Consider the following 25331-nt stretch of genomic DNA (forward strand, 5'->3'; position numbering starts at 1 on the left):
GGTATGCTGCAGGATACAAAAACACTACGATGGTGCAGCAGCCATACGGTTTGTTCTTATTCCACTTAGAACTTGGTACTCAGTTATTGGCACTGTCAGAAATTAATGGAGGCAAGTACAAATGGAAACATTTCTGTTGCACTTTCAACAAGCACCTTGTAATGAATGTATAAATGCAAATGAACATGCTTTTCTTTTCCCTGAAAAGTGATTTGTAGAAGAGAGTGCACGCACACGCACACGCACGCACGCACACACACACACTCACGCACGCGCACACACATACACACACCAATATTGCCGACAAGATGGCGAAAATAACCGCTTCATGGAGAGCAGGCGGTACGTGGAGCACAATGTGTAAGTCTTGCTCGCAGGATTCGCCGGTAATCGGATGTATGTTACTGTTCATCACTCCGCCAACGTTCTCAAGTATTACTTTGTTCTTTCACGACATTCACAAAGATTTTTCAGAAAACTCATTGATAATGAGAAAAAGGGGATTTAATCGATTGGGCTTGGGAGCCGCACTTCAGTCCTGAAAGAGCCGCAGGTTGCCGAGCCCTGACCTAGGACACAGAACAGATTAGGGAGAAAGTAGACAGACAATCAAGGGATGCAGTTAATGGTGAGGGTTATGGGGAGAATGGAAGCGGTGGACAAAATGGATACACAAGCCAAATTTTGGGAGGGTTAGGGGTAGTTTAACGGATGTAAAAAAGATCGTGGCTTTGGATGGTTGATGACCTGAGATGGTGGTGAACAGCTGTCTTGAAAACCCAGAGGGAAGAATAAGATTGAAGAGAGTATGGAAAGTGGTTCCATGGGCAGCAAAAAGAGAGGAATAAATGTGTGGAGGTACGAAGTGGTTCTGGATTTTGGCAATTTCACTTGAAGGGGGCTGCTGGTGGACCACGTGCATCCTACACACACTTGGGGGGGGGGGTGAGGGGGACAAATCATGGAGAGGGCAGAGGGTGCAAGACCAGAAATGAGGCCGAAGAAGACAGAGATCACCGAGTTGTCGGCAATGGCGAAGTGATGGGTCCATAGACACAGCTTCATCACGAAAGATTCCAATGATCTTGAAAGCCTTGGTCTTCATGGCATCAAGCTGAGCGAGACGTGAGGCAGGGGAGCCAACAAAGAGGGGAAAGCGGTACTCTACCAAGCTATGGATGAAAGCCTTGTAGGTGGATAGGAGCTCAGGTGTGCCAAGGAAGGGCTTTGCATGACAGAGGATGCACAGTCAGCATCTGGCTTTGGAGGCCAATTTTGAAATGTGGCGTGCCCAAGAGAGATCATGGGCGAGAGTGAGACCCAAGAGTTTGAGTGGCTGAAACTCTTCAAGATGGTTGTTGAGAAAGTACATGGAAGGCTTTGTGGAACAGGAGAGAGAGAGAGAGAGAGAGAGAGAGAGAGAGAGAGAGAGAGAGAGAGAGATAGAGAGAGAGAGAGAGAGAGAGAGAGAGAGAGAGAGACAGAGACAGAGACAGAGACAGAGACAGAGACAGAGACAGAGACAGAGACAGAGACAGAGACAGAGACAGAGACAGAGACAGAGACAGAGACAGAGAGAGAGACAGAGACAGAGACAGAGACAGAGACAGAGAGAGAGAGAGAGAGAGAGAGAGAGAGAGAGAGAGAGAGAGAGAGAGAGAGAGAGAGAGAGAGAGACAGAGAGAGAGAGAGAAGATATCTCAGGTTTGAAAGGCATGTTCCAAGTCTTTGACCAGTTTGGGATTTTGTCAAGGTGTGAGGAGAGGGAAGAGGTTGCTGCCTGTCTGTCAGAAGGATGAGAGATGCCACGGCAGAGTGTGGAGTCATCAACAAAGAGATAAAGAGGATTTTACACAAAGTTAGTGAGATCGTTGATAAAGATGAGGTGTAAGATGGGTCCGAGAGCACTACCTTGTGGTACTACGGCCTTGACAGGGAGAGTATAAGAAAAGGTTCCAATGAGAGCCACACTTTGGCAATGAGAGTGGAGGAAGTCAGGAATCCAAGAGTGGAGTTGGTCTTGGATTCCATTGGCAGACACATTGAAGAGCAAGTCAGGATGCCAGACTGTATAAAAAGCTTGAGATATGTCCAGAGAGACAGCCATACTCTCATGTGTGACATTGAGGGCCTCCATCCATTGTTGGGAGAGCAGAAGTAGCATATCGAAGGTAGAGTGACCGGGTCTTAATCCGAAATGATGATCTGAGATGAGTCTGTTGGAGAAAAGGAATGAATTTTATATCAACTGTGATGATGGATTCCATGATGTTGCTGATGATTGGAAGTAAGCCAATTGGTCTGTCGTGAAGAGGATCTACTTTTGCACCTTTTTTATGTAATGCTGTGATGTTGGTGTATTTCCAAGCAGATGGAAGATGGTAATATGATGGGGGTGAAAATGACAGAAAGAGGAAGTGCAAGAGGAGCAGAGCAGGTTTTTGGGACACGTGAGTTGATGCTGTCCAGTCCAGTTGCAGAGTAAGAATTGAGGATTTCCAGAAACTTTTCCACCTTTTCAGGTGCAAAAGACACAGACACCAGGAGCAGCTGGGTATGACTGGGAAGGGTGGGTTCAGAGAGAGAGAGAGAGAGAGAGAGAGAGAGAGAGAGAGAGAGAGAGAGAGAGAGAGAGAGAGGGGTTAGGGTCACACAATTTTGAAGCAAAAACAGAATTGAGGTATCTTCCCTTCTCACGAGCAGAGTCGGCTGTGTAGCCACTTTAAATGAGGGAAGGGATGGAAGGGAAGCATACACCAGAGATAGACTTGACAAGGCACCACCAGGTTTTCAAGAAGGGAGACAAGTTTGAAAGTTCATTCTTGACATTGGATAGATGTTTTCTGGCTCTCCGGCGTGTCGACACACACTTGTTGCGGGTTTTGTGGAATGATCTGAGGTTGCTCTCGGTGTTAGCTTTGCCTTCCAGGAGGAGAATGGAAGTCATTTTTAAGTAACTGCCTCACCACAGGATTCAGAGTGCCAAGAATGGGAGGATGGATAAGATAACTGAAGACGAGGTGTGATTAATCTGTGAATAAGAGAGAGAAGGTTTCTGTGGAAGAATTCCCAGGCTAAATCAATATTAGCGGCGGTAGATATAGGAGACCAGTCCGATATAGGAGACGAAAGAGAGATGGCTGCTTGTTTCCCCTTTTGCTTGAGTGAACAGCTAGACTCGTCCTTGCTGAGGCTCTTCTCTGAGAATGGCCAGAGATATGTTGACCTTCACAAGCACATGATCAGATGAGCCAATTGGGGCAGACGACGAGCAAGATACATTGGTGGGGAAATTCTTCAGCACCAAATCCAGAAGGGAAGATTTGCCATTGGGAGAAATCTGGGTGGGAAAGTTTACAGATTAAGTCAGTCCCATGGAGTCAGAGGAATTCTTTGCTGAAGTGCCATGGCTGATGAGAGACAGACCAACACCCAGCCAATTAGCATGGTGGCAATTTAATTTACCACCGATTAGGAAGAGAGAGTTGGGATGAGTGGTGAAAAGTTGGTCCATGTCGTCAGAGAGAGATAGAGATGGAGTCGTCACAGCTGGGAGGATGGGTCAACATACAGACAAACATGAGGTGGGAGCGGACAGTAAGTCACGAGAGGTACTCCTGGGGCACGGAGAGTGAGAAATGCAGTTTTTGATGTAAAGGGCAACTCCGTTGACAATGGGATTCAGATCGATCAATCCGGTGTAGACAATAGCCAGGGAGAGACACGAATGAGTCAGGGGCTTCCTGTGAGACGAAGGATTCAGTGAAACAAATGATGTCCGGTTTATCGGCAGTGGCCTGGATTGGGAGATCTGTCAGGTTGGAATGAAAGTCCTGGATATTTGAGGTCCACACAGTTAGAGATAGGGGAAGGGAGCATTGGGATGGTGCAGGATGGGGTGGGAGGCTTTTCGGGGGAAAAGTGAGGCTATGGCGGGGGAGGGGGTGGGTGGGTGAGGGTGAAGGTTTGAGTGTGTGGGGGCAGGGGAATGTTTGAGTGTGTGGGATGTTGGGGAAGGTTTGAATGTGTGGGGTGTGGGGGAAGGTTTGAGTGTGTGGGATGTGGGGGAATGTTTGTGTGAGTGAGGACTGCAAGAGAAGGTTTGAGTGCGAGGGTTACAGAGATAGGTTTGACTGTGTGGGATTAGGGGGAAGGTTAGAGGGTGCAGTGAGAAGTAGCCTTAAGAGGGTGGGGTGTGGAGGGAGGCAGAAAAGGGGGACATGAAGTTTTGAGAGGGTGGGGTGGGGATGGATGGTGGATGTTTTTCCTGATTTCATCTATCTATAATTCCAGCAATGTGTGTGTGTGTGTGTGTGTGCGTGTGTGTGTGTGTGTGTGTGTGTGTGTGTGTGTGTGTGTGTGTGTGTGTGTGTGTGTGTGTGTGTGTGTGTCTGCGACCGCTGTTTCTCGACAACCACTGATCCGATATAATTGAAACTTGCCAGGTATATTGCTGGGGACCTGAGTAGGTGCCTTTTCAAGGTTTGATATTAATCGGACAAGTGTTTCCTAAATTATGGCCATTTATTTACCAAACCAATGACAGGACATGGTGCTATGACATCACAATTGAAGTCACAATTCTTCTTTTCTTTTTTCACGTACGGCCATGCACGTATGGGCACGCGAGAGCGAAGGAACGGCCTGTGTGGTTGTTGTTTCTGGCACGCGGTTTGAAAGTTGTTTTTTTTTGCACGTACAGCCACGCACTTGTATTCCCAATTTTGATAAACGGACATAAAGATCATGGGATGGAGGATTAGAACGCTTGTTAAATGCATGGAGAAACGCTGCGCTGTACGAGTGGGAGTGAGTTGGGAGGGGGTGTGGGGAGGCTCGTGGATGAGGCACAAAGCAGTCAAAAACCTCAGAAAAAAATCCCTTTGAAGAAGAAGAAGATGTGCAGCATTTGTTAAGGAGAAACAAGGGTTGAAATGTATTCTTTAAATGATTTTTTTTTAAGCAGAAGCGTTAATATTATTTAATGTGGATTCTGTTTGGAGAGCAGAGGGGGTGGGGGGATGTAGAACCAGAAGCAGAAGGAAATTCAATAGAAATGAGAATCGTTATGGGATGAAATGAAACAAAGTTTTTTGTTTGTTTCTTTTGTTCCGATTGTTTTTAAATGAGGAGAGGAAATAGGGAATAGGATAGGATAAAGTTGAGGAAATAGAAGCGGAGTACCTGGGAATACACCCAGGACTGATTTGCTGAAGCAAACTTTCTGTCCGAGTGAGGCCTTCACGATACCAAACGAAAGGCACAAACAACGGACAAACAAACGTGAAATATTGCAATGGGACGAAGCAGCAACAATTTGGCGGATGACGCACACAAAACAGGATTAATCAGGTTCGGAAAACTCAGCTTCAGTGAGGTGGAAATGAGCCCTGCAGATTTCACTTATAATCCACGTGGAAAATCCCTGAACTGGAACTCATCAGCGGCGAGGACGTGCGAGCCAGCTGATTTCCCGGGTGGAAGAGAAACGTGCCTGGAAGTTTGTTGACCCCGCTGGTTCGGTTATTGATTATTATATATATATATATATATATATATATATATATATTTATTTATTTATTTTATTTTTTTAAGAGGCAAATGCACGGGGTTAGCAACGCTATCTCAATTCTGATCATGAAGCTAAATTGTGATGACCAATCTTTTTTTGAAAAAAAGAAACGTACATTTTCATCAAATATTGTGTGTGCGTGTGTGTGTGAGTATGTATATATATATATATATATATATATATATATATATATATATATATATATATATATATATATATATATATATATATATATATATATATATATATATACCCAAATTTTAAAATTATTAGTTTTTAAATTCAGGTGATGTCAGAACATGTGCTATATTACCCAATTAAATTTTAAATTGTAGTATTGTGGAAATTATTTCGGCATATACTTACAAAATAAATAAATTAGTATAAATCCAAATAAAAAACAATAAAAATTTTGATAATCAAGCATTGAATGTCTCATGGTATGCAGGCACAGAGGATGCTCAAGAATGAAAGAAAAATAAATAAATAAATAAATAAAAAGAATGATGGATGCCCTACTCCATAAAGAGAGACTTGGATTAGCAAATTATAGATCCCAATACAGTAGTTTATCAAAATTTACATCAGAAATCATTCAGCTCCTCCTCTGAGTTGTTGTGGCAGATGGAATAGTTGGCACAATAAATTAGGTGACCAACCTGATGACACCCATCATGTACAGCCTTATTGGCTGCTGGTTGCATCATTGGTTGTGGGCGCGGCGATGCCGCCGATGCAGTGCCCCATTACCAGTATACTGGTGCTCATTTCACCGACCTCGGAAGGATGACAGGCTGAGTCAACCCCCTGGTGTTAATTCAGTGGTAAAATGGGGATCGAACTTAGGACCCTAGGATCCCAAGCCACCACCCTAACTGCTAAGCCAACACCAGGCTACTAATGTGATGGTAAGAGTAAATAATGGTGCATTTCAAGATCTCAAAGCCATCAAATGCTCGACCACACACTGAAGCTCACCACCACAGACAAAAATACGAAAGCAATGTTCAAGTCACCATACCACCGTACAAGTGGGAGGTATCTGCACCGTGGCAGCAAAAACAAACAAATAAATAGATGATTCAACAATGTAATGTGCAAGGTGTCCCGCTTGGAGGTACCCATTTTAATTCTTCGATTAGAACAAGCACACACAACTGTTTCGTTGAAACTGATGTGGAACAGTTATAGAGTGGTTTCTGAAATTTTTAGTACACAGCATGTCCATTTTTTTTTGGTGCCTGTACTCTGGTAAAAAGGTAGGTCGAGTTCAACTTAGCTGCAGCAAGGTGGTGCTCCTCCACATTGAACGAATTGTACACGATTTCGTTGATGCAATGTTTCCCAACAACAACTTGATCGGTCGGCGTGAACTCATTGCTTGGGCCCCAATATCCCGTGACCTCAGTCCCTGTGACTTTTTTTGTGAGGGATTATCAAGACCATAAAAGTGTATGGCACATACCCACAGTCCTTGCAAGAGGTACAAGGTCACATCACCAATGCTGTTCAGGGCATATCCCGTGGCAGTTGTACAAAAGTTACGGATAATTTGCTGAAAGCCTCCAGGCATGTGTTCAAAGATAATGTGGACATGTTGAGGAGTAGATTAAACTTTTAATGTGTGTGCTTGTTATAATCAAGGAAGTAAAATGGGAACTTCCTCATGGGACATCCTGTGTTTATCAAACATAATATGACAAAAACAGAAGTTAGACACCAGTCCATACTAGTTGATATGCATCAAAAACAAACTTATCAAACCTCTTTGGTGTGTGTGTGGAAGGCGACAGACATGTCCAGCAGAAGCTTGCGTTGTTCCACACGTCGGACGAAGTCCTGGATACGATCCTCAAGTTGGTGTGCTGCCTGGAAAATCTCTTCTGGATCACACTCCCCCGTCTGTGCCAGCTGCTCAGCTGCTTCAAGCAGCTTGTCTGCATTCGTGTACGTGTTCTACAACATGTGGGAGCAATGTGTCTTGGAACATGTCACGTTTGATAATTGTCAACATGAAAAATGCACTTCAAAGGAAAAAAAAAAAAAAGAGAACCTCAATTGTCTGAGAAGACATTGAAAACCTCCTTTCTCTGCATCACTTCCCAGCGCTGTATTTCCCAAGGACTGAACACACTTTGTCTTCAAAGAGCAGCTGACCACTCTCCACGTACTGAGCATGACCACACTTAGGAGATTAGGCCAAAGCGTTTCCTCATCTCAGATGGTGGGAGGTTAATTAACAGCAACTATCTCCCCCACCCCGTCCGAACCTCTTCCTCCACACCTCTCCACGCTTCATCACAAAATTCGACTTAGCTTGATAATTGTATCGTGCACCAGCCACGGCCAAGAAATCCGCTTAGTTAACAAGTTTCAAGCATTAGGATGTTAACGCCTGGCATCCGGGCATGCTCCGTGCTTCAGATGGTGACGTGTCACAAGGCCGGATGACGCTGAAAACGCCATTTTGACAATTTGCGGCCAAAAACTGTTTTGGGGAAATTTGTGATTTCTGTGATTTGTAAAAAAAATGAAAATTATTGTGGGAATTCCAACTGATTCAGGTGGATGGAAAGATGACTCTGGTGGGGGTCTTGCAGGTAGTGTGGTCAAGGCAGCCAGCAGTCCCGAATGCAAGTCTTGAGTTAGTGACATGCTCATGCAGGTCCAAGTGTGGAATGGCAAGATGCATGTGCCTGAGAAATAATCTTCGATCGATGGTTGCTTGTGCATGTAAAGTGCAGCTGCCCAACTGGTGACACCGGTCAATCGTAGTTATCTCTTCTCGATGAATGTCAATGTGTTTATATTCTGGGTACAGTGCTCCATATTGTGCTATCTAAAGAACTGTCGCAACAAGTGTGGCATCTTGTCTCATTGTCATCCGCACTTTGAAGTACTAACGAAAGTAATAAAAAAAAATTTTTTTGCACAAAATTGCCTCGGGTCAATGCTCTCGCTCTAATCGTGCGCTCACATTCAAACAGCAGGCCAATGGCCAAACGCGTGTCAAACTGCCACGGGAAGCATCCCGATGAAGCTCTTCCATGGGTCACCACTTTTAAAACGTTTGGTGGTATTTCAAGGAAGCTTAGGGGTTAAAGGGCAATTACACAGCGAAAATGCATTAGCAATTTACCTGCTCTCAAATAAATTATTACTACGAGAAGCACCCACTCCTTACGGGAGCGGCCAGGGGGATTATGTTATTATCCCATTTTTTCAAACGTGCAATTCAAAACACCTCACTGCACTGGAGAATGTGAGGACAGGAATATTGTGCTGAAAAAGGGTGGAGACTTGAAATACCCTCTCCCACCTGAAGCGGCACGACACACGTTTACAGAGAGAATTTGCATCCCCCCTCTCGCCCTACGACCCCCGCTCCCCTCTCCCCAAGACCACTGGAAAAGATAAAAACACTCCTATGCATTCATTGGGGTCATGCTGATCCCGATTAGCAAGTCTGGATGTAATCGTCCCAGAACCGTAGGAGTAGTAACACAACAAATAAACAAACAAACAAACACCGGTCCCTGAATTATAGTAAGGAAGCTTTAAGCCTCAAGAGGTCAAAAAAAGAAAACCAACAAGCACGCACACGTACGCGTACACATATCCATCAATTAAATTTCCGGTCTAAATGACTTTTGTGAAATCTCATGAAGTTAATGGTGTCGAATTGGTGCAGAGGGAAGGCAAATACACGACGACCGAATGGCCAAATCCAAGAAGAACCAAAGTCCAAAACGGTCAACTTTTTTCAGGAGAAAATGTGCGTCCGACGATTCTTACGAACACGCCAACGTGTCAAAACTATCGCAACAGTCTCGAGCACATCAGGTGAAAACGACACAAACTAGTTCGTTTTTAAATGCACGGCTTGTCTAACTTGGCATGACAAACTTTCGAACTTCTGCTGCGGCATCAATTTAAAGGCATTTTAAATTCAGACATCAACGCTCCGTTTCCTGAGCATGTATATAACTACTCCCTTACCTGTGCCACTTCCTCGAAGTCCTCGTGACGTTTCTGCAGGGCACGTGCCCGGTGCAGAGATTTGCCGATGCCCGTGTGCTTGCTGAGGAATGCTTCACCATGGTTCTCGATCCAGTCGAGCACCTGCACAGAAAATACCCATCGTCACGGCTCATGCCAAAGCAAAACGCGTCTTTCACGAGGCGTTCAAACCTGGATTCCATGAGAAGGGCTTAATCGTCATCGTCCAAATTATGAGGTACGTCAAAATACATGAATCATCCGGAGAAAAATAACTAAAAAAAAAAATCTACTGCGTAATATTCGCACGAACAATCCTTTCTGAGAAATGTGTGGAAAGGTTATAATCCATTGATGATAATTGTCTTAAAACATGCGTCCAATTAAAGATGAGGGAATTGCACACTATACGTCACGTTTACGAACTATATTACCGTCTAAGATTTAACAATCATCGGCTGAAGATCATTTTGACCAAGTCAAGTGTTTGGAGCACGTTGAGCAATCCACGTTCCAAGTTGGTCCACTGTACGGCCAGGCGTGACTCCGTGGGTCCGTTTGTGCAATACGATGTAATACTCTGTAAATGGTGGAACGTTTTGCTCCACGAAGAGCTGCAGTTTCATCGCTTGCTCACGGAGTGGCGGCAGAGAGTAAGGCCATGGATTGTGTACAACAGGCCGCCTGCCTCGAATAATACGAACAAAGACGGAAGCACAAATATAAATGTCTCATAAAATGCCCGGTAATTGTAAATAGTTTAAAACAGAATCAAGGTAACTACCGAGGAAAGCTCAATCGTTGAAACGCGGTGAAACCAAGACTCCTGCAATGAGACCTGTATGGAAATGAGCTTTGGATTCCGTTTTGAGTATAAATAGATACACAATGCTAAAGCAACTGTAGCGGTCAACAATTTCAGGTTTAACTATTTTAAAGCTGGTTTAAGATAGTTCCTTGCAGTTTAGCAAATGATTTTTCAAAACGAAGGTACAATGTGGTGAACTGAGATGTACGTGTGCGTCCAAACACCGTAATTCCATCACATAATCTCGCACAAACCGTTTGACTTCCAAAGTGAAGGTTGCTCTTGTTAATGTGGGCACGACAGCACAGACTGCCAATTGAAAGATGATAGCTAAGTAAAAATAAACAAAGACTTTGGCACAGAATGTAACGAGAGTCAACTCACCGAAATGGAAATGTTCAAAAGAGCAAGAGGCGGAAAGAAAACCAGTACGCAGCTCCGAAGTAGTCAGCAAATATTTAAAACTTTCAACTTAAGCAACACCGACGAGCCGTGTAAACCGGTGTGAGCAGACAAAGCGATTGGCAGCATTGGATTCGGAATAATTCACAAAACAGGGAGAGACTCGTGAAGATGGCAAACCGATTGAGTCTTTGAAGGCTCTCGAACATCATTGCTGAATCTCGCACAAAAGGCTTAAAGACCCGTTGCAAAATCAACAATTGAGGCTTTTCGTTTGAAGCCCTCTTTGTCCCAGCAAGGCATGTTTGTGCTGGGAAGTAATGGGGATTGCTTGGGTCACACGCCGTGACTTGTGGGACGGTTGCGTTTGCTCGTCTCGTGTGACGCCCTCTTTTTAACAGCCCGAGGAACCGCCCGGTCGGGGTAAACAGTGCCCTGTCTTTTCTGCCCTTTGTTTCTGCTTTCAAACTTGATCTGCCTAAAACCATTATTCAACTCCCTTCCTGTACGAACTGTCTTAGCCGAGGAGGAAAAAAAAACAAAAAAAAAAAAAACAACAACAGAGTGAAACGAGTCAAACACTTCGATTGTGCAATTTGCGATGAAACCTTTCATCCATTCTCTTACATTTCCAAAAAACAGTGGCTGTCGGTTTAGATATTAGCCAAGTTTAGATATAATTTTATTTTACCGCCAAAACCGATGACAAAGGAAAGCCATAACAATGGCAGATTAATTCCCTTTCATGTGAAACTCAATAATCAACAAAGGAACTAAATCATTGCTTTCACGGATCACAAGAGTTGTGACGTTACATGATACATTAACTACACTTGATGAGTCACTGTTACCTGAGCATCGTGAAGAGCGAACTGCGTTCGTTTGTTGTGCATTCCCACGTGTGCCCACAAGTCTTCCAGGAGATTCAGCCGGATACCTATTACCCACGAGGACCCTCAACGATTGTCCTGACCACTCATGACAATCCGAGGCAATTGTTTCAATTTCAATCAAATCGATAAATATACATGTACTTTAGCAATTTTGGGGGAGGGGTTAAATATTCCAAAAGACCAGATAGGAATGTTTCGAATAGCATGGACCGTGCACGAGTAGTTAGCCATCTTGATGTAATGAGGAGGGAAACATTAGCTTAAGGATGTCTTGTTTGTATGTGCACCATACAGGGGGTGGCGCATAGTAATAGTTCAGGATTACGGTGAAGTAAATTGTGTGTATAACCTCAATTCAACCTCTACCGTGGGGCACCGGGGGACTCGGCATGAGAGTGAGGGGAGGAGCGTTTGACGCCTCCTTAGGAGGCGGTGCGTTACCCCGAGAGGAGAGGGAGGAGCGGAATCAGGCGATTGGGTCAAGGGAGAATGCGCTGGGGCTATTTTGTGCGAGTCTGAGGCGAACACGACGGAGGAAGGAAAAATTCTGCGGTAAAACAAAGGAAAAGGAGTTTTGAGGAGGTCGTCCTGCCTGCTCGTCTTCGTCCTGTGCCTGGTCATCCTGCCTATTTCGTCATTCCAACCTTGCCCTGTTTCGTTGACCTACACGTGTGTCTTCACCTCCTGATTGTCCTTCTCATCGCCTGCTTGTCCCCGCTACCACCAGAGCGGAGTCGCCTGGGTTTTTGTCCCCTTTTCCCATCAGTGACTGAGTCTGGGGTGAAGCGCCTTGTTCTTTCGAAAAAATTTTTACCCTATTGTACTTCATTATTTATTACACTGAACAACAAAATTTTTTTACTGGAGATGTGTAAAGTGATTTAGACCAATTTGGGTACGCTGATTTCAAAAATCATAACCGTTTTGCTGTATCACGTCAGGATTTTCAGTAACAGAAATATTCCCATTGCCTAGAAGTCAGGATTTCAATGAAATTTACAAAAATTCATTTATTCATTTATTTCATCATGAATGCTTCAAAATTATAGAAATTACAGAAAAACTCCACTAGAATGTAATTAAAAATGCTTTAGGCATTTGGCTTTGCGTTTGTGCTGCTCTGTGTCAGTTTCACGATGCAGGAACCAGCAGAAATCGCCCATCATGTTCGGGTTGTGCCGCCCTTGGTAACGCGTCTCCATGAGTGAAATCTCTTGGTGGAATCGCTCGCCGTGCTCGTCCGAGACTGCTCCCAAGTTGTCAGGGAAGAAGTTCAGGTGCTGGTGTAGGAAATGGATTTTCAGGGACATCCTGGAGCCAAGTTTCCTGAAGGACTCCAGCAGCTGCTGCACTATTTCTTCAAAGTTGTCCGCGCGCTCGTTCCCCAAGAAGTTGTCCGTCACAGCTTTGAAGCTCCTCCACGCTGCCAGCTCTTTGGGGTTTAGAGTTGTCGGAAAAGTTTCGTCCTTCATAATCTGTCGGATTTGCGGTCCAACAAAGACACCAGCCTTGATCTTGGCCTCCGACAAGATGTTGCCAAACTTTTCCTTGAGGTATAAAAACCCACGCCCATTCAGATCCATTGCCCGTACAAAACTTTTCATCAAGCCGAGCTTTATGTGGAGTGGTGGAAGGAAAACCTTGGCTGGGTCGACAAGGGCGACATGCTTCACGTTGTGTCGACCAGGTACATGCTCTTTTCGCTCTTCCCAATCTTTCTTCGTCCAGTGATTCTTGTCGTCTCTGCTATCCCAGAGACAAAGGAAGCACATGTATTTCGTGTAGCCTGACTGCAGCCCGAACAACAGCGCCACCACTTTCAAGTCTCCGCAGATGTGCCAGTTGAAGTCATTGTACTTGATGGAATCAAGCAGCTGCCGCATAGTCTCATAGGTCTCTGTCATGCCGAACGCGTGAGCCAGTGGGACTGATGGTTTCTCGTTGCCATTGTGGAGCAAAACAGCCTTCAAGCTGTTCTTCCCCGAGTCGATGAAGAGGCGCCAGTCTGCAGGATCGTGATCACACCCAAGTTCTTTCAACAGACCGTTGATGTCACTGCAGAATGTCATCGTGTCTTCCATCTCAAATAACTCAGCCATGTCTCTGTGACGTGCTCTGAACAAGGATATCTTGGTGTTAGGTTCAAGTAGATTCCACTGCTGCAGCCTTGATCCAAGCAGCTCTGCCTTCGCCTTTGACAGCGAGAGATCTCTTACAAGATCATTTAAGTCTCCCTGGTTCAGAAGGTGTGATTCTTGAGTGTCGGGTTCAAAATGTTCATCATCACCATCCTCTTCACCACTGCTTACAGCTATGTTCTGATCAGCTGGAGGTGTTGGAACGGGGTTCTCGTCATCATGAGGCACAGGTTTACGAGCAGAGACGCAGTCAGCGTACTTGATGTGACCTTTATTCTTCTTGTTGAAGCCGGCGATGCTTGTGCAGCAGAAATAACAATCATCATGATGATTCTGCGGCTCACGCCATATCATGGGCACCGCAAATGGCATGCTCGCGCGCTTGCCCACCAACCACTGAGTCAAGGTTGTGTGACAGCTTGTGCAGCAGATGTGTGGTGCCCAGCTCTGTTCTTGGTCCCCCACCTTACACCCGAAGTAGTGAAAGTAGGCGGCCTTCATTTTCACTGCTGTAGATATACTTCGCTGTTGATCTTTTTTGGTATACTGACCACAGACATAACAGAAGTTGTCAGGATGATTGGTACAGGAACGCCTACTCATCTTTATCTGAAAGAAAGAAATATAACACAAGTTAACAACAATTGAACGAAATAGACATGTTAAAGACATATGCAAATTTCATTGAAATCCTGACTTCTCGGCAATGGGAATATTTCTGTTCCTGAAAATCCTGACGTGATACAGCAAAACGGTTATGATTTTTGAAATCAGCATACCCAAATTAGTCTTAATCACTTTACACATCTCCAGTAAAAAAAAAATTTTGAAATTTGTTGTTCAGTGTTATCGATTTTTTTTTTTGTCCCCTTTTCTTCCCGATCCCAACCCACCGTCTCCTCCGTCTCAATTACATCATCCCCGATTCCTTTAATTGAGGTTCCGGGAAATAAACCCGTTGGCTTTAACAGCTTTAAGGTTTCATGTCTCTCTCCACGACCAGTGCTTTGCCCACCATTAATTCGGAACGTCTCCACAGTTGTTAAGCCACTCAGGACATCACGGGATTTTACTGTCCCGCTGTGACTACCTCGATGTTAGTTGAGCCATCAACGCTGCAGTATTAAATAGAGCAGCACTTGGTGGAGCACATAGTCTCACTTTGTGTTTTCATTCTGAACAAAAATACCATCGTTAACTTAACACACTACGATTGTGGCCCAGATACCCCTATCGTCCATGCACCCTACTGTATCACGTACATTGCCATTATTCGTGGCTTTCTTGACTATTGATTGATTATTGGGATATTTAACGACCACGTTTGTGTACATTACGGCTAAATTGTGTTCATGAAGATGAATATGAAAATTTCTTTCAAACTATATCCCTGTTCAGCAGTTCCAGAGAGGAAGATTTTTCACGGTTTTTATTTTCAATTCAATATGGCCGCGAGACCACGTGACAAATGACGTCATAAATTCCAATTCTTCACTCACATCAGGTCATAAAACAAATATACAAAGTTCCAGATTTTTCAGATAAGGATTATGGCTGGCATACTACTTCATCGATGACATCATCATTATCACCCGAAATACCCCATGGGGAGTTGACGACATATGCCAAGTTTCAATTTTTTTTGTTGAACGGTTTCAAATAAGATGTCCAATTTTTTTTCCTTCAACTCAATATGGCTGCCGTACCATGTAACCTATGATGTCAGAGTTATTAACAAAATGTCTCCATGGGGATTCCCTCCTATGTTTCGCCTTGATTGGACAAGCAGTTGCAGCCAATATATTTTTTTATATAGCCGTGGACATGCGCACGCACGCACGCACACACATACTTTGAAACCTGGTCGGTCTCCGTTCCATCTCCTGAAACCAACCCACATGTGGAGATAGCAGCTAACAACAGAAACTTGCATGCTCCCATATATACCATGCATACATACATACCATACACACATTCATACACATAACAAATGTACATACCATACATACATACATACCAAACATACATAAATAAAGGTGGATACTTTAAGACCTGGGAAGGGTCCGTTCCACCTTCTGAAACACACACATGAAGATAACAACATACACACGGCGAGGAGGCGGTGGCATAATGCCACCTCCCTGTCGCCAGGGATGCAAAGAACCAGGAGCCACATAAAATACATCAGCTCTTCAGGCAGGGAAGACACAGGTCAACACAGCAGCTTTGATGGGATGAGCTGCACACAAGGTTTCAGATATCGTGCCGTCCGACACGTTTATGATGTGGCCTGGCCCTGCAGCTGGGTGGGACTTGTTGACCCGTGATGCTGGGAGAGAAGGCCTGAGCTTTGGTGAACTCCCCTTTGCAAAGTTCCGACCGTTGAGGACGAGAGAGATTGAGGTTTGTGGGATCGAGGACCGCACCGAAGAGAATGACTTCATTGTGGGTGAGAACTGAGCCGATGATGGCATCTTTGTTGAGCCAGAGGGTCATGCACGTGGTGCTCTGACTTGCGCCAAAGGACATGCATTTGGGACACGGCCTGGCGCCCTGGGCCTTGCAGCTTGTTTGGTTTTGCCGACTCTATCCCATGAAGGAAGGATGAGACCGAGGAAGGATGAGACCGAGAGTACCACGGAGGCCGCACGCGAGGTTGCGCAGATCTATATCACTGCCACATCAGGGACAGGGGGGAGACAGAGCACGGATGCAGAGACGGCTTGGTCCATGGGTCGTGGTTCCTTGCTAGAGTGAAGATGGATGCTTCAGGACTGTGGAAGGCTCAGTTAAACGGAGCAGGGATAATGAGACAGCTTGGCTGATGAGTCGTGGTTCCTTACTGGGGTGAGGATGGATGCTTCAGGACTGGGGAAGGCTCTGTTAAACAGAGCAGGGATAATGAGACAGCTTGGCTGATGAGTTGTGGTTCCTTACTGGGGTGGGGATGGATGCTTCAGGACTGGGGAAGGCTCTGTTAAACGGAGCAGGGATAATGAGACAGCTTGGCTGATGAGTTGTGGTTCCTTACTGGGGTGGGGATGGATGCTTCAGGACTGGGGAAGGCTCTGTTAAACGGAGCAGGGATAATGAGACAGCTTGGCTGATGAGTTGTGGTTCCTTACTGGAGTGGGGATGGATGCTTCAGGACCAGGGATGGCTCAGTTCAGTCTTGGAGACTCGCAAGTGGCAATGACTACTATTAGTGGTGGCAGGGCAGACGTGCGCTTACACACACACACACACACACACACACACACACACACACACACACACACACACACACACACACACACACACACACACACACACACACACACACACACCCCATTTGGGTGAGACTAATGAATGCACAACTAGTGACTAAATAGAGTACAGGTCATACCCAGGTAATGTCAAAATGGAGATGACAGAGTAACTTCCAAGTAAACAAGCCGGTAGGCGACGAGGGATCCGCTAGGATCGAAGCGCTGGATATGATGCTTTTCATTCTGACCGATCCACCGACGAAGATTCATTGCCAAGACGTATTGGTTCACATACAATTGTTCCTCTGGCTGGCAAGATTTTTCCTATTGCGTATTTTGCCAACTGGCACTCCTCAGAGTGGAGATGGAGGAAAGTGTAAATGACAAAAAAATGTTCTACCAACCATGTTCTATCACCATGCCAAGACGCTTTCGATTACGTCTACCCGTTTCGCCTTGATGATATTAATTTATAAGGGATATCTTGCGAATCACCAATATTGCCTCAAGAGGAGTTGAATTGGAGATGCAGTTGATGTTCAGATCACATGTTATCAAAATTCATTGAATCATCAAACTAAAATATAATGAAATTACAATGCATAAACTGAAATATAATGACATCAAAGTATTATTAGTATGAGCATAAACTGCTGTTATTGTCGAAGAAGTCCATATCCGTGCAGTGTCAAATGTCAACAAGTATTGAAAATAGTGAACGTAGGTCGAGAAAAAGTATGTTTTCGAATTTTGCGTATTTCAGCCCCGACACCCTTGGTGATGGAATCTGGAAAAATGCTGCGGTTCAATTCTGTAGTAGTTATTAAACTCTATCCATACACCGAATTTGACCGTTCCGCCATCGACGGTTTCCGAGGTCAAGGTCACTTAACATATTTCCTGGTTCACCACCTTTCCGCATTCGGAAGGCTGTCATTCGGAAACTATGAGAGATAGAGGAACGTTATGCTGTCGCGATAACTAGATGGGATGCAAGGATTAGGCAGGAGTTGGTCCGGTCGCTCTACCTATCATAGAAGCAGCGCTACGTCAGTTACCGTTTGGGTTCTTAAAACGCGGTTTTTCGGCTGCTGCATAGCAACGGGTGGTTGCTTAGCAACGAAACTCAAACGCGCACACTCCCAACCCACATGGCACCTGTTCACCAAGTTTCATCGAAATCGGTTTGCTGGTTTGTGCTGTGGAGCCTCGCGTTGCAGACACACACACACACACACACACACACACACACACACACACACACACACACACACACACACACACACACACACACGGAAAACCCGACAATAACGGATATCTAGCGAATCCCAATATCTGTAATTTGTGTAGTGATGATCGAGATGAGGGAGCGGTGAATCCTTACTATAATTCACGGACCAGAGTTTGTGTGTTTGTGCGTTTGCAGCACTACTCCTCTTACAGTTTTGGTCTGATTACATCCAGACTTGCTACATAGGATCAGCATGACCCTATTTCGTGCATTGGGGTTTTTTTATCTTTGCCAGTGGTGTTTGGAGGGTGGGGGGTGGGGACGCAAATTCTCGATGTAAATGTGTATCGTGTAGCTTCACTCCAGATGGGAGAGGGTATTACAAGTCCCACCCTTCACAGTGCAGTATTCCTGTCCCCACGTTTTGCAGTGCAGTGAGGTGTTTTGAATTACAAGCTGTGGGTACGTTTTGCTTCATGCATGTCACCCGGGGGTTTTTTGGGGGGTATTTTTGGGAGCGATTGAGGCAGCTGCCAGTGGTCTATACACCACCAAAATGAAGGTATCTCAGGCTCTCAGAAGATCGCCCGTAAGGTGGCTCCTCTGCGAATATATCTAAATTTGTTGCGACGCCCTCCTTTGCACGTCATCAGTTGCCATCTGATAAATGTGCCGTAGCTGTCCTTCAGATGTGCAAATGATACAGGCTGAATGGAGAGAATTGCTTTGTTCAAAAATAGCACCGCAAAGCAGGCGTAACCCCTCAGCCCCTTGACACAAACCAATTTCAAGATGGCGGCCATATTGAAAATCGCAGCATGCCCATTTTCAAAATGAACCTTCCTCTCCTCAACCCCGACATACCCTGCAAAAATGGATTTAATCGGACAAGGCGTTCTCCTCGAAATTGACGGAAACCAATTTCAAGATGGCCGCCGTGGCAGCCACAGTGAAACTCGCAGCGCACCCATTTTGGAAAGGAACCTTGCTATGCTCAACCCCATTATACCTCGCTAGAATAAAATCAATGTGTGAAGCCGTTCTCAAGTTATTGTCTGGAAACCAAATTCAAGATGGCTGCTCTAGCCACCATATTGGATATCGGATTGCGCTGAATATCGAAAGGAACCTTTCTCTAAACACCCCCATTATATCATACTAAAATGAAATCAATAAGTCAAGCCGTTCTCAAGTTATTGTCCGGAAACCAAATTCAAGATGGCTGCTCTAGCCGCCATATTGGATATCGGATTGCACTGAATATCGAAAGGAACCTTTCTCTAAACACCCCCATTATATCATACTAAAATGAAATCAATAAGTCAAGCCGTTCTCAAGTTATTGTCCGGAAACCAAATTCAAGATGGCTGCCCGAGCCGCCATATTAGATATCGCATCGCACTGATTATCGAAAGGAACCTTCCTCTACCCAGCCGCAACACACCCTGCAAAAATGGATTTAATCGGACAAGGCGTTCTCCTCGAAATCGACGGAAACCAATTTCAAGATGGCTACCATGGAGGCCACATTGAAAATCACAGCGCGCCCATTTTAGAAAGGAACCTTCCTCTACTCAACCCCAACACACCCTGCAAAAATGGATTTCATTGGACAAGGCGTTCTCCTCGAAATCGACGGAAACCAAAAGTTGACAGACGCCCGGACGGACGCCCGCCCGGACACCCGCCGGACAACGCCTATGACGACAATACCCCTTAGCCAATTTGGGCTGAGGGGTTAAAAACTACATTTACCAGTACTTTTCATTTCAAAATAGTGCATTTATTATTCTATTTCCTCGTCATACATTGTTTCATTGCCAAATCAAAAACTGTACCAAAGAAAGTTGAAAATGACTTTGGAGGATCTGATGAACAGTCTATATACGATTAAATAAGTGTGTGTGTGTGTGTGTGTGTGTGTGTGTGTGTGTGTGTGTGTGTGTGTGTGTGTGTGTGTGTGTACGCACGTGCCCTCAATAAGTCCAAAGCCATGAAAGCTAGAGGCCTGAAATTGTGCATGCATTCTCAGGGAACTCCAAGGAAGTGCATCAGTGAAAATTGGGTGTTCGGGTTTATGTAAACACCCCTTTTGAAGATAATTAATGACCGTATGTAAATATATAATTGAGCAAGCTGTCCCCAAATGGGGTCTTAATTCACTATTTTTTTGAGCATGCTCAACAACGCTTCAACTTGGAACAGGCCACAACGGTTTCTTAACGACAAAGTTTTTATTTTTTCACTTTCCTCACTCATATCATTGAATGCCTGATCATACCTTCAAATCGCTGGATACAAAGCAATGCTTACAAATGCCCAGAGACGTCAGCTTTTGTGGCTTTACTTCATTTCCGCAGATGCGGTAACCTCGAGAATCCCTTAATCTCAGCCGAATTTCAGAATTTAAACTTTGTTATTGACTTCGGCAGAAGTTATGACAGCTTAAAAACAAAAGAAAGTGTTAATTTGTCCAATTCGGACATCACTTGACATTCTGGACGTCTCCAGGTACATGGTGTTTATATGACCGATCGGCGACCGCTAATCGCTTGCCAAGCCAGCCATTCCTCCTCAACAGTTTCATTGGAGTACTTGCTTGAGTGCTGAAGCCACCTGGTGAGCACTCCAAAATATTCGCACTGTCACTGAATATATCGCTCGACTTGAACAAAGTTAAGGGCCCAATTGCCTGTGTTTGGCCATGCAGTGCCTGGGGCAGTGGTTTGCTCGCTGAAAATGTGCAAGTATATTTGACACCATGTTTCCCCTTTTTGTACGATCTTCTTTCATTATATGACCTGTCACTGGCAGAGATAGATACATATATAAAAAAATGAAACATTTCGTATTTTAAAAGTTTCTTCAACCGTTTCGTTGGAGTGCTTGCTTGAGTGGATAAGCCAATTATGTGAGCGCTCTTCAAGCTTCCATGGTGATAGTGCAGCTCGGTTCTCCATGGGGACATCTCCGGAATTAGGAAGGTAAAATAAATTAGATGATTAGAATGAGTAAGAAATTATTTACAGTTGTTACAAAGCAATGAATCGGCACATCACAGCAGGAGAGCTGAGAGGTACAGTATGCACGCTTGCACTAAGCCGTCGAGCCTGGGATCGAATCTCGACTTAGCTATAAACTGTCATCCCTGTGTTTCACAGGCAGGGTGTTCATTAATGTGTGTGCCGCCTCTCAGATGGACGTTAAATTGGACATCATCTTCTGGAATCCTTCCTCTCCTCTTATCCCTCTCCATCTGTCACACTTCTCCCTCTCTCTCACCCCTCCCCCTCACTCTCCTCTAACTCTCCAACCCCTCCCTCCTCCTCCCGTCCTCCTCTACTTCTCCTACTCCTCTTTCTTTCTCACCCCTCTCCTCTCCCCCTCTCATGCCCAACCCCTCTGCTTTTCCTCTCTCGCTCCCACCCCTCCCTCGGCCGCCGAGTCCGACCGCAAGCTCGGCTGCCGAGTCCAAACGCAAGCTCGGTCGACGAGTCCGACCGCAAGCTCGGTCGCTGAGTCCGACCGCAAGCTCGGCTGCCGAGTCCGAACGAAAGCTCGGTCGCTGAGTCCGACCGCAAGCTCGGCCGCCGAGTCCGATCGCAAGCTCGGCCGCAGAGTCCGACCGCAAGCTCGGTCGCCGAGTCCGACCGCAAGCTCGGTCGCCGAGTCCGACCGCAAGCTCGGTCGCCGAGTCCGAACGCAAACTCGGCCGCCGAGTCCGACTGCAAACTTGTGCAACCCCCTTCTGGTAAAACTACCAAAATCATGAATCACTGCTCACCTTCACTCTTTCGTTTTCCTTTTCCCCCACCTTTGGAACAAACTCCCACACTCTCTTCAATCCCATTCTTCCCTCCAGCCCTTCAAAACAGCTGCTCACCACCATCTCATATCTTCCCCCATCCAAAACCTCGATCTTTTCCACTCCAATTAATCCCCTCCAATCGCACCTCCTTCAAATTCCCTGCATTCCTTCCTGAAAGTCCCTGTAATGTCCATCTTGTATACCCCATGTTCCCCGCCCCATCCCTCTCCCTTCCACAGATCTCCTAAGATCTCTGTTCCCCACTGTTTTGTCCTTCCCACTCCCGCCCCTCTTGTCTCATGCCCCCCTTGCTGTGCGTTGTGTGTTAGCTCTCATATGAGCCTCGGCAAGGAATACAAAAAATTAATAAATAAAAACCTAAGGTGGAATTTCTAAAATCTTTAATTTTCATCTCATTGATTTGAAATTTGAAGAGGATTTGCATATCTGGTTACTGAATTCAACCACCAATTATTTTTGAGGTCAACATGGGCCAAAACGTCAACACAGGCCAAAAAAGTTGACATAGGTCAAATTTCGAAAACTGTCAATTTTCACCCGATTGACTTGAAATTTGAAGAGGATTTGCATATTTGGACAATGAATTCAACCACCAATTATTTTTAAGGCCAAATTTTTTTTTTTTTATTCTGCAGGTATCGTGCAATGCATGACATCTTTCTTGTATGTTTGTTTGTTTGTTTGTTTGTTTGTGTGCAGGATATCTCAAAAACATGTGGATGGATTTTGATGAAAATTGGTGAGCATGTTGGGAGTGTAACGAGGATGAACCGATTCGATTTTGGTGAAGATCCGGATCCGGATCAGAGTACTAGAATTCTTAAAGTGATTCTTCACCATTGAGAAGTCGGATTAAAACGATATCTCAAAAAGTTGTGGACGGATTCAGACGAAGCGTGGTGGACAAGTTGGGTGTGTGACAAGGAAGAATTGGTTCGATTTTGGTGAAGATCCAAATCCAGATCCAGATATGAGAATTTAAATTTTTTTTAAAGAGATTCTTCACTATGAAGAGATCGGGCCAAAAATGATATGTAATAAATTTCAAAAATTATTGAGCCCAATATGTTCCACTGGATCAGGCATTGCGTGGTGGAAGTATGCGCTCTACCGAGTGCCCTTCTTGTTCACTGTGGTTTACTGTGTTTCTCGCAAATATGAACATTGAACAAACTTTAGGAAGCTCAATTAAAAATGAAATTGTTATTTCCCACTGAATTTTTTTCAGGATCAGAATCAATTCAGATATCTTTCTTCAAGCCACTTATCAAAATAAGCTATCCCAAAACAAGTCAAAGCATTTTGATCAATGTAAATATGCTATCAATTGGAAATGTTGGAAAAGTATTAAAGTTGGCGGATTTCTCTATCCATCCGTCTGTCCCTCTGTTTGTCACTCTTTTTGCCGGGTCGTAATGACGGTGTTGCGTCGGGGATGCCATTACGGTGTTGTGTCTAGCGCTAGGGTAGGCCTCAACAGAAGTGCAGGTCATCGTGGCATCCAGCACTTAGCCCATCCCGTCGCTTTGCTGGTGGCAGTTGAACAACATAACGCATGTATCTGACTCCTACTGATGTCCAGAGGCGACGGGCTGAATGCCAGACACTAGATGTCGGGATGACGGGTTTAGTAAGATGGCGGCACGTCTGGGATGTCATTAGGGCATTATGTCTTGCGCTACGCTTGGGCTTTACGTTGGTGTACTATTTATGACTCAATGAGAAGCGGTGCATTATTTCAGAAACCACTTCTGATAACTGCTAACAAGCAGCAACTAATTAGCCACATTTCTCATTAATATCACTCTCTGATGATAATGGAAACAGAGCTGATGCTCCGAAAACACTAACTCACATTTGTTTTAGTGAGATGTATGAACAACCTGCTCTTTTTTCTGATTGTTACTTTTGCTCACCATTACAAAGCATGAATGAGAACAAATTTGATACATTTTGCAACTTGGAAAAAAAACAAAAAAACCATGACACAACATCTGATCCCGAGGAACAAACAACAAATTCACAACAGTTTTTTGTGAATGAGTGTGCATAACTAAAATTGTGAAGACGTGTGCATAAAACTAACGCTTGGTTGTTCCCAGTAAACAAAATGTTTGTGGAATAAGTTGTAAATACCGACTGTCAATAAATGGTATTACTGTACTGTAATATACACAATTTGTGTTATTCAACTACCGTCAGTGAAGACATGGATTCATTGCTCGTTTCATGGAAAAACAGGTGAGGCCCAAATTTACTTGGCTTCAATAATGAGCGAGCAAGTCAGTTTGATAAACGAATTCTGCCAAATTGATGAGAATTTCAACTTTATAACTATCACGGTAGAGTGACAAAAACAATGAAAAAAAAAGATGTTCTACGAGCAAATAAGTGTTTCATAAACTTCAGGGAGTGACCAATTTCCTAGGTTCCAACTGCGTGCACAAGCAGTAAGCCGATTATTGTTCCCCAAGATCCCGATCCCACTTGGGCTCCCACCTGTTGTACATCCTGCTGGAACACACAGAGTTGCAGCCGTTGGTGGAGCCGAACTTTACGGTGCTGCCAGATTCCTTCGAGCTGGCGCTGCTGGTGCAGCACCTCATGCACTAGATCGAGCACATGCCGCACTGCCTTTGAGTAGTTGGCAGTAGCTGTGAGAGAGTCAGCCCCAGGACTGAGTGGCCGTTGAAGCTTGTCCAGAAGTGACTTTCCATCTGCACTCACCTGATAAAACAGTCCATCGCAATGACCATTGCAAAGGCTGATTATCACACAACAGGCTGCTTATAAAGGGTGCAAATTGCTTATGGCACTGGCATAGTCTTCCATACCACAAAGGGCCGTCCATCATCGTTAAACGTAGTTTGTTTAAAATGGGGCCGCAGGGCCTTGACAATGGGCCAGGGGAGGAGGGGGTATTAAAAGCACGAGGCAGCATTGAAAGATAATTGCATTAACAGTCAGAGGTAAGGAAAGTGATGTCTGCAGAGGGCCAGTGGATGATGACAAGACGGGAAGGATCTTGTCAGGTAACGTCTTAGTCATGTATTTTCAAAAAGGTGAAAAGGGAGGGACCAGTGATCGCAATGAAATGAAAAGATTTACAAATAGAGTCTCTTAGAGTTGTATGCCGCGATGAGGGTATCCAAAAGGAGAGAAGAACGTTTGTTCAAAGCTAAAACAAATAAAACATTTGGAAAAGCAAATT

General features: G+C 44.8%; 1 protein-coding gene across 4 annotated transcripts in view; it reads right to left on the bottom strand.

The window, feature by feature from the left end:
- The window catches only part of LOC147029374 (triple functional domain protein-like), a 497357-nt gene that overhangs the window by 243091 nt on the left and 228935 nt on the right, over nucleotides 1–25331 (bottom strand). For all 4 annotated transcript variants that reach the window (XM_085872379.1, XM_085872381.1, XM_085872378.1 and 1 more), the window contains 3 exons: nucleotides 24620–24847; nucleotides 9572–9694; nucleotides 7337–7528 (listed from right to left, as the gene is read on the bottom strand). In XM_085872379.1, the coding sequence (XP_085728505.1) occupies nucleotides 7337–7528; nucleotides 9572–9694; nucleotides 24620–24847 (543 nt within the window). The remainder of the gene's footprint in view (nucleotides 1–7336; nucleotides 7529–9571; nucleotides 9695–24619; nucleotides 24848–25331) is intronic.

The sequence above is a fragment of the Eptatretus burgeri genome, chromosome 3, assembly GCF_056783735.1.
Source record: "Eptatretus burgeri isolate ZD-2024b chromosome 3, Ebu_testis_v1, whole genome shotgun sequence".
Taxonomy (NCBI): domain Eukaryota; kingdom Metazoa; phylum Chordata; class Myxini; order Myxiniformes; family Myxinidae; genus Eptatretus; species Eptatretus burgeri.